The sequence below is a fragment of the Chenopodium album genome, chromosome 8 (assembly GCF_948465745.1).
Source record: "Chenopodium album chromosome 8, dcCheAlbu1.1, whole genome shotgun sequence".
Lineage (NCBI taxonomy): Eukaryota > Viridiplantae > Streptophyta > Magnoliopsida > Caryophyllales > Amaranthaceae > Chenopodium > Chenopodium album.
Genome location: NC_137841.1, coordinates 13,451,994 through 13,462,185, shown reverse-complemented (window position 1 = coordinate 13,462,185; position 10,192 = coordinate 13,451,994). Strand labels below are relative to the sequence as shown.

General features: G+C 33.2%; 1 protein-coding gene across 2 annotated transcripts; it reads left to right on the top strand.

The window, feature by feature from the left end:
* The first annotated feature begins 927 nt into the window (after positions 1-927).
* On the top strand, positions 928-7,624 carry LOC145555841 (syntaxin-61-like). Of its 2 annotated transcripts, none has more exons than XM_081617560.1 (8): positions 928-1,086; positions 1,246-1,348; positions 1,696-1,809; positions 3,197-3,310; positions 5,555-5,733; positions 6,920-7,010; positions 7,148-7,213; positions 7,324-7,624. In XM_081617560.1, the coding sequence occupies exons 2-8, from the start codon at positions 1,295-1,297 to the stop codon at positions 7,432-7,434; spliced, it is 729 nt and encodes a 242-aa protein (XP_081473686.1). In that variant the 5' UTR covers positions 928-1,086; positions 1,246-1,294; the 3' UTR covers positions 7,435-7,624. The 2 variants fall into 2 exon arrangements, with proteins under 2 accessions (XP_081473686.1, XP_081473687.1); XM_081617561.1 differs by having other exon boundaries at positions 932-1,086; positions 1,261-1,348.
* The last annotated feature ends 2,568 nt before the right edge of the window (positions 7,625-10,192 follow it).

The following is a 10,192-nucleotide window of genomic DNA, read 5'->3' as shown; positions in this document are numbered from 1 at the left end:
CCTTTGACTATAATAGATATAACAACAGACTAGGGAACTATATCTTATAATTTAGGAAGATAATTATCTCTTTTGACCATACAACAAATATATACTATATTTAACTCTTAAATTTGGGGATGATGCTCCTTTCTTTAGTTGACCTAGACCGACTTAGTCTCCCTAGACAAAATGCTTTGATCAACAATAATAAGGTGGTTTAAATTAAATTTAAGGTGATTTGAAATCGGGTCAAGAACAATTTGGGTTGAATTTAGCTTGGGTCGATAACAAGTTGTGTTGCTTTCGGGTCGGGTAAGTAACAGATAGGGTTGAATTTTTGGGTCGGGTTAGTAATAGGTCGGGTAAAATTCAGGTTGGGTCAATAACAAGTCGAGTTGAATTTGGGTTGGGTCAATAACAAGTCGGGTTGATTTCGGGTCAGGTTGAATTTCGAGTCGAGTTAGTAACTTGCCGGGTTATGAATGGGTCAGGTTGAATTTAGGTCGGTTAATAACAAGTCGGGATAAATTCGGGTTTTGACGGGTTATAACGGGTTTGGGTCAATTTCGGTTCAAGTCGGGTTCGCTTCAGGTCAATAATTTACGGGTTACATTCGGGTCGAGTTATCTCCAGGTCGGTTCATGTTCGGGTTTGGATCTCACATACTCGGGTCAACTCGGGTCTAGGGTTGGTTTCAGGTCGGGTCAGGTTGGGTTTGGGTCACCATTTTTTCGGGTTCAGATGGGTCGGTTAATAATCGGGTTCGGGTCAGGTTAGCTTTTGACAGCTCTAGATGTACAAATGATAATATCCCTTTTTTAATACTACATCCGTTAAATATAATGTGCAATTTTAGAGTATTATTTATAAAATATAAAATATTTCAAAGTTGTATTAGACATTTAATGGAGGTGGTAAGTAATTGTTTACAAAACAATTGATTTGATGGGTGGTTGTTAACAACATTTCTTACGAGTATTGATTTCGAAACTTCCCAAAAACTTGCTAGATTCCTCTTTAAGGATCGAATCAATCTCTCTCCCAGACAAGCGCCACACCAGACCTGTCGAACTCCGAAAGAAGAAGTGAACCCAAAATTTTCAGGTTCCTCCTCAAATTACATCTATCAATCGTTTTACTTCAATCTCAATTTTTTAATTTCTCTTTTGCATTGATATTTACATTGTCACACCTAATTGAATTCTGATCGAGTCAATTTTTATGTTTCATAACCTAATCAAATTCCTTTTGATTTCAATCTAGCTTGTCAATTTTCAGCTTGCAATTGGAATCTATACCACTTGATTTCTTCATGTCCTCCGCTCAAGATCCATTTTACATTGTAACAGAGGAGATCCAAGATTCCGTGAGTTTACTGCTTCAACTGATCATAAATTTATAAATTTAATGTATTTTCTTTGCTATAAATGATTCAATTATGCGCATTGTTTGTATTTGATTATTTTGTTGACACATTGATTTTTCGGTTTTGATATACTACTTCCGTTAACTATTATTTGCAACAAAGGAATATTTTATATCTCACAAATAATACCCCTTTGTTGCAAATAATAGTTAACTGATTTAGTATATGACTAAATCATGCATTGATTAGTGTTATTTAGGTTTTGATTAGTGTAAATGTTTGTTAATTTCCGCGTATTTGATTCCGGATAATCCTCTGATAATTTAGGAATTTTCGTGTTATGTTAGATTGATAAGCTATTGTTGAGCTTTTGTCAATGGGAGCATGCTGTTTATGGTTCCGGAGAGCAAGTGCGCCTCACCGAGGAGCTTCGTACTGGTTGTGAGAGTATTGAGTGGCAGGTAATTTGATGAATACTTTTGCTCCTTTTGTAGATTTCTTGTGATTATGATATTAATTTGGATTTGTTATTTGTTTATTAGGTTGGTAGAATTGAGCTCCTTATTTATGTAGATGTGCTATGTTTCGGCGATAGTTTTTGAATTCGGATTAGTTTGTGCAGTATATGAGAACTATCTGTTAACTAGTGCATATATATCCTTCATCCTGTTCTTCAACTTCCATTAAAAGCACCAAATTATTATGAAAGAGCTCCCTATTTCTGTTTCAGCTAAACTACTACGGATATATCTACATAGGATGATCAGATATATCCAATATTTTATCAAAAAATTTGTCACAATTCTAAAAGCCTAAATGCTTCACGGTTTCCACTGCCAATTGCTAAGTCAGGTTGTTCCAATCTGCAGTGGAATTGCTAATGAAAAATCTGAAACAATATAATAAACCCCTAAAACGCTGCACCTTACAAAACTGGACACTCACTAGAGATCTCTGTACGACAAGCAGGATAATGAATACAATCTCATGTTGTGTAGATGGTTCAAGAGATGTAATGTCAAATCAGCACTTTCCTTGCAAAATTAAGCTCAGTTTGGTTAAACATATTTTGTTTAAAATTCTGAACTTTTTTTTTTTTAAAAATGTACTTATATTGTCTAAAATTGTCTTATATGTTTAACTTATTTAGTTTGTTTTAAGATAATTTTTTTTGGTTCAATTGTTATAAGGTGTTTTGCTTGCAAAGGACTTATTTTGTCAGAAACTGAAAATGTCTCATCTAGGTGTGATGTATGAAATTGCTGAAAAAAAAACCTTTTTTTTTTTTTTTTATTTTTTTTTTATTTATATTTTAGTACTTGTTTTAATTTATTTCCAACTTTTCTGAAATTATATTGTATGAAGTATGGAATTAGTCAAAATAAGGAAATTGGATGAAACAAACATATAGTTTAATCATGAAATAGAATTAAATTGGAAAAATAGGAGGTTCTTAGGTGGATATATAGTTCAAGTCTTCTTGTCCATGTTTGCTTATGAAAAAGTAAAAACTCTGTTATTTGCGTAATCATTTTCATTTTTTAAAGGTTCTAATGGTGGAGAGGTTTTACATTCATATTTTTCTTATCCCTGTTAACCCCCATTGTCATAAGCTGTTAAGAATTGAGCAGGGTCATTCTTGATTCACTCTTCACTGTACTTGTACATTTATTTTATGTGATTTTCTATTGTTTCCCTGCCTACTTCTCTCCTGTATCTCTTGCCTTAATTTGTTAACTTTATTTATTTTTTAATGTCTGATTGGGCATTTTTTTGTTCCCTATCTTGATCCCCCTTAAATAGCTATGTACTATTGTACTGGACTAAAAGGTTATTTTTGATAGGAAGGTTGATGAGCTGGACAAAGCAGTTTCTGTGGCTGCGAAAGATCCTGCTCACTATGGTATTGATCAGGGTGAGTTGGAAAAACGTCGCAGATGGACCAGAACAGCACGTGATCAGGTACTGTTTAGCTTAAAACAAAATTGTATGTAATCCGTATTGCTATGTTAATCTGTATTGCTATATTAACTGCATTTGGCTGCTATAAAATCTTTTTTGGCTTCTCTGTTTTGTTTCATTCTCTCTCTATATTCCCCCCTTCTATTCAGGCACTTTCTTGGTGGCTATAACTGGTATATTCATGCTGAAGTCTAGAAACATTTTGTAAATCTGGATATGACTTTTCTGCTTGACAAACAAAGGAATATCAGCAAGATTCATGTTCAAAATTTGATGTCAATCTGTTTGAAAAAGTTAAACACTTTTTAATATGCATTCAATTCCAGATCATATGAATGAATGAAAAGTGTTAAAAGAAAAAAAAGGATTTTGAAATGATTGCTCTGAGTATACTAATTCAAGTGTTTATGTTGTTGCGTGATGACTATTAATGGGGACTTTCCAGATAGTAAGGAACTTTAAAAAGGCTTGTTCAGTCGGTTCATCTAAATTTTTTTGAAAAGTAGTGATATTATGAAATACTGAAATTGAATTTATAATCTATTTAAAGAGATTATTGGGCTCTGTGAACTTCTTTTCTGAATCTTTGAATTCTTTGTAATTCCCTTTGTCCTTGAAATAGTAAATTCCTTATGTACTTCAGGACATATTCCCAATTAGCTAATACCTCCTGTATAATCTTTTACAGGATACTAAACAATTAATTATAGTGGTAGTCAGCCTCTCACTCTGTTAGAAAAAGAGAATTTAGTTATTGGGAATTGATTAAGTTACAAAAACATCAACTGCTTCCGGAAGTTATTGATTGTGACTCAAATATTTGTACAGCTGGAAAAAAATGTACAGCACCTGATGAAATTGTTTTTATTCAAAGGTTAATATACTATTCTCTCCCATAAAGAATTGCTCTTCAAAAACTTCAACTGCTTCCGGAAGTTATTGATTGTGACTCAAATATTTGTACAGCTGGAAAAAAAATGTACAGCGCCTGATGAAATTGTTTTTATTTCTCTCCTTACATTGGTTCATTTTTTCTAAAGCAATTCTTATGAAATTATAGTGAACTTCTTATTTCTCTCCTTACATTGGTTCATTTTTTATTTTTCTTTATTTTCAAAATAGCGTTCTAAGGCTTTGTTGTTGGTGTTTAATAGTGTTAAATTCCAATTATAGCCCTTAGAGCACTCACCACAGTGAGCAAAAATATGCTCATGAGCATTTTGATAAGCAAAAAGCATAAAATACTTCATCCAATCAATGAGCATAAATTAAAATGTCATACTATGAGCAAAATTTTAGATGAATAGTACTAGTGGGCCAAGGTTGGAATTCATTAATCAAAAGATTATTAAATATAAATATGGTGATGTGCAAGAGAGAGAAATAATGTTTGTGGGGTATTGAAAAATGTAGGAGAGAATATGATGAGCAAAATTATTTTGATCATTGGTGGGATAAAATATGACCAGCAAAAATGCTCACGAGGAAAACATGATTGGAGGAGAGGGAAAGTGGTTAGAGAGAGAATGAGGAAACAAAAAAAAATGATCATTGTTGTGAATGCTCTTATATGGCTGGTTCATTATGTATTCTTCTTTAAATAAAGCAAGAGGGGGCAATGAGTGTTTATTTGAATCTGAGCTGAATAATAAACATCAAGTTTATAGGACATTTGCTTTTCAATATCATGGGGTAAAGCTAGAAGGAAAAATTTGCTGCTTTTGATGAGAGGGGCTGTGCAGTTGTGCGTTGATTTGATCTCACACCACCCCAACTAACAGCTGCAAGGAGTTGTCTTTAGAAGCTTTTAGGGTGATGTTCTATGGTGGTTTCAAAACTGTAAGGAGATGTCTAAATGGTATCATTGATGATGTTATGCTATTGCTAGCTACTGAACTGCAGTTAGATTTACCCTTTTACTCATTCATAATGTACTATGGAAATTTTAATGCATTTAGGAGGCATCAAATTATTTATTATTGCAAGGTTTAGATATTAACGATATTGGGTGGTCGATAAGTGTCTTTTTCTTGGGGTTAAAATGAGCTAGAATTCCTTTGTTATAGCTTCCATTGACACTTTGACATTATCTGATAAAGCATTATTGTAATTTACATGTGCTTGGCTATGCTTAAGTTCTGAATCGTCTGATGAACAATCTGCACAATTTTGTATATTGTGTGTCTCTTTTGGAGGATATAGGCAACTTGTTTGACTGACTAAAGCCATTGGGATGTTTGTTAGGTGGGCTCTGTGAAGAAAAAAGTATCATCTGGAAAGGAGCTGAGCTACCATGATTCTCACCTGGAACTGATGAGGCTTCCAATGGAACACCCACATCAGACAGAAAGGTCCAACCATTACGGGCACCACAATGATGACTACATATCATCAGAATCCGATAGACAGATGCTTCTGATAAAGTAACACCTTCATTTCCTTGAGAATTATTATATTTTTCACCTGTCATTACTTGTTTGTATTCTTTAGCAATGTGGCTGTGAATTGTTTTATTTCTCTTTCATTATGTATGGCATTTGTGTTTCTGTATCTGGCCTGTAAGTTTATCTGTTTTGGTCAGTGTTCACTTATGTTATATTGGTTTAATTTGAGAAGCTGATGTGCTTACCAATTATGGACACCCATTGGGAAACTGAGCTTTTAATTTATATGCTCTGGCAGGTTGTACTAAATAATTCTTCCTCCGTTTTTATTAATTGCAACAACTGGAGTTCACACATCCCAACACACTGCTTTTACCTTAAAATCTTTAATTATCTACGTGTAAAAACTATAGAAAAGTAGATATTATGAAATTATCATCGAAACAAATCTAACCAGACCCAATTGTCCATTTTTCTTTGCTTAAAAATCACAAAGATTACTACATCATAGGGTGTGAATACTGTTGTTCACTTAAGTTATTAGTTGGGATCAAGCTTAGACAACACATATGTTCATTTTGGGCTAGTAGAAAACTTTTTTAATTGTGGCGACGTATGCCAGACGTTACTACTATCCCGGTGCTAGGTATCATGTGTATGCCACAAACGACTTATTAAATAAAATTCTAACATGTTTCAAATAAAAAAAAAAAATAATAATAATAAAAAATAAAAATAAATCTAACACTGGGAATGGGGAAGGGATAGGTATCATGTTTAAAGCTCGTTGCAAGTAAAAGAAAACAGAGGAAGTACTACACAATACATAGGTGTTTTAGTATACAGTACTATACATTTTTATTTTACAATACGTGTTGTGGCTAGTAATCTGATTTCACACTTTTATTTACATCACTCATATGCTGCACAAATTGTCTTGTTCACTTGATGTTTGAATCCATCTGACTTGTATTTGGACACCAATTGAAGCTCAATTCCTACTTGCTATTATGGATCTCCCAGCTTGTACTCTCTTTCTGGTTAAGGGGAGAGGGAGTTATAGTCAGTGATTCTTCTTATTTATTTATTAATAGTTTTACTTTTTATTTCGTCACTTTTTTTTCATGTCTAAATTAAGTAGAATCAAAATGTGGCCACAATTGTTTTTGTGTTGTCTTAATCATTTAGTCATATTGAGGCCCATATTGACCTTTGTTTTATGTAGACAACAGGATGAGGAGCTTGATGAACTGAGTGCCAGTGTTCAGAGAATTGGAAGTGTTGGGCTTTCTATTCATGATGAATTACTTGCTCAGGTTAGTATACTTCGTAGTGTGAATTTGGAATGAATCAGTGTTGTTCAGAGTTGTCTTCGTGACTTACAGCGAGCCTCATGCTCTGAGTTTGATTGTGCAAACTCTTAGTCATAGTATTGCTTTTTCTCTTGCTGCAGGAAAAGATAATTGATGATTTGGGTGTTGAAATGGATAGCACCTCAAACCGGTTGGATTTCCTTCAGGTATTCTCTTTAGATATGTATGTAAATTTTTAGTATATACTGTATTAGGTAGTCAAAATTGACACCTATAAATCCATCTGTGCTTCCTAATTCCTTGATTTCCCCCGCAGAAAAAGGTCGCAATTGTTATGAAAAAAGCAGGAGCCAAAGGCCAGTTAATGATGATATTGTTCTTGGTTGTTCTGTTTATAGTACTATTCATTCTCGTTTTCTTTACTTAAGATAGGAATATACTCTACGACTGTGATTTCGCACAGAAGCTGTTTGGAAATTCTACTGGAAAATAGAAGAGAAAAAGACTGATATTTATTTAGTGTAATATTTGGTCAATCTGTCTTGTAGATTATTTTATCATGAAAGATTTATTTTATAGCTTTAATATGATTAATCAAAAACTATTGTGTGCCTCAAGCATACGGTAATTATGATGTACAAATGCGCTATCGGGTTCACTTATAACAAGTTTCGGTCTGATTTCTAACCTGTTTTGGTTATATTTCAATATTTGTGGATTTTGAAGTGATTTTTAAGGGCTAATATAAAAGGGTCATATGGTTATTTCTGTAGATTAGAACTGATTTTTTTAAAAAAAAATTTATAAATAGAAAAGAAGTGATTTTTAAGGAGTAGGAATTTTTGTATAGTTAGCAAATTTATCAATAAAAAAATAGATATCTTTATTTTGTATCTAATTGACATTTGATACGACGAGTATTTTTTTTTTTTTTGATATTTTTATCTATATAATTGTTTACAATGGTAAGAAAAAAAGAAAATATTAGGAAGCCTTTCTCAAGGGAATTTTTAATACATTGGAAGAAAGGAGGAGAAATAGAGAAGAATTATTACAAGGCACAATATCCATAGTTCTATACTATCACTTACTAAATGACCAATTGTAGACACCCATTTGTGTCTCCCCAAAACCAAACCTAGTGATGAGTATCTTTCGCGTCGAATCATAATCGAATGAAGTGGAAGTTTGGAAAGTTTAGTGTTGCGGAAAGTTTTAATTTCTTTTCTCTTCTCTCTGTTTTTGAAAACCTATTTTAAGAAAACAGCCAATCCAGTTTGGTTGGTCCATGATATGGGTCCAATAATAGTGTAGTTGGATGGGGTGTGAAAAGAGCTTTCCAACGATATATTATAAGCCCAATTCCGATGAATATTGAGGAAGTTATGGCCAAATTACAAAACTGGGCCTGGTTTGAGCCTTATGTGCGGCCCAATGATCTAAAGGAGGGCCTTATATGGATTTATCATTCCTAATGCAATTAGGAATGGTTTTAGTCTTCTAGATTCTTCTAGAAGGTTCTTTTCATTCCTAATTCAATTAGCATTGATAAATTGACTTTTGTTGACTTTTTAGAGTTTTAATCAGAATCAAAGAACGTTTTTGAGGAAAATACGATTTTATCCTCCTGTACGGCATTTCTATCTGATTTTAAGAAAACGCGTCAAAAACGGGATTAGCGTCTAACGCCAGACATTAGCGCCTGGCGCTAGCATTGGCGCCTGGCGCTAATGTTGGCGTCTGGCGCCAATGGCCGGCGTTGGCGCGAACATTATTTATTTGCGTCAGAAATCTGTTTCGATATTTTATCTTTTTTGGCTGATTTTCTCTATAAATAACGTGCTAAAAACTCCGTTTTCAATCACCTACATCCGTCAATTCTCATCAATTCTTATTCTCACCAATTCTCTCTTTCACCAACTCTCATCAAGAAATTCTTGATTACTCTCTCTCTCTCTCTCTTTTTTAAAACTAGCCTTCTCTCAAATATAAAAATTCCGCATTCATTAGATTTAGAAACACCTAGCCATATTCTAAGTTGCCTTCGCCCTAGAGGTGAAAGGTTTTAATTTCTGAGGGTTAGGTCCCAAATCTCCATTTCAATTATTTAATTTAATTGTTTGATTTTATTATTTTCCTTGAAGTTACTAACGTGTGTATTTTGTTATTAGAAAGAGGTACGAGGCATCCAAGTAAGTACTTTAATGGTTTTTATTGATGTTATGATATAGAGTTCATGCTTAGATTGTTATTATGATTCCTAGTATCATGTCTAGGGTAACTTTAATATCAAGTATGATTAAAAGTATGATGCCTTTTATTTTCTTCCTAATATTTATGATCGTTAGTATCATGTAAGGGTTAAATATATGATTTTTATATTGCTTAGTGACATGCTAGGGTTTGTTATTAATCTTGTTAGTATCATGCCTAGGATCTTGCTAATATTATTATGCTTTAACATGATTAATTTTATTATTATGATTATTTATAATTACTACCATGATTATTTTTATGATTATAATCATTATAATAATAATTATTATTATGATTATTTATTATGTTGCTTGATATTTATTTTTATTGCTTGATCACGCCTTTTATGCATGTTTAAAGGGAATTGGTACTTGTAATCACGCTTTTATAAGATAATTAATAATCTTGTTCAGGGTTAATTATGATTGTAATTCAAGTGATCGCCAATAATAGATTTATTTGTGTGCATTAATATTCAACCAACATAGATAAACAGGTTTAGGGTAAACCTATTGATTGCATGTTAGTCAGAAAGCGCACATGAATACGATCTGAACAAAGTAGAGGCCTATTATTAGGTTGGATTTGTACCTTCATCCCCGAACCCTATTTGGTTCAAGACCCTATTGGAGTTGACGATCTCTTGGATCGTTAAGTGGTGTAACCTTCACCTCGTGAACGGTTTACAAGTTCCTAAAAAAAACTTGTTGGCGACTCTTTTGCTCTATCTTCTTTCCCTTTGGACGCCACCGTACTTTAGTGTATGATCACAGTGGGGTTCAAGCTAGGGGTTAACGCTTGAAATATTCCCTACACCAATATTTACTATTCAATTCGCTTCTTGATTTGCACCCCAAAAGACATAACGAGTACTCAAATTATCGAATTTGTTAAGAAGAGAACAAATGTCTTTGACAAATAATTTGCCA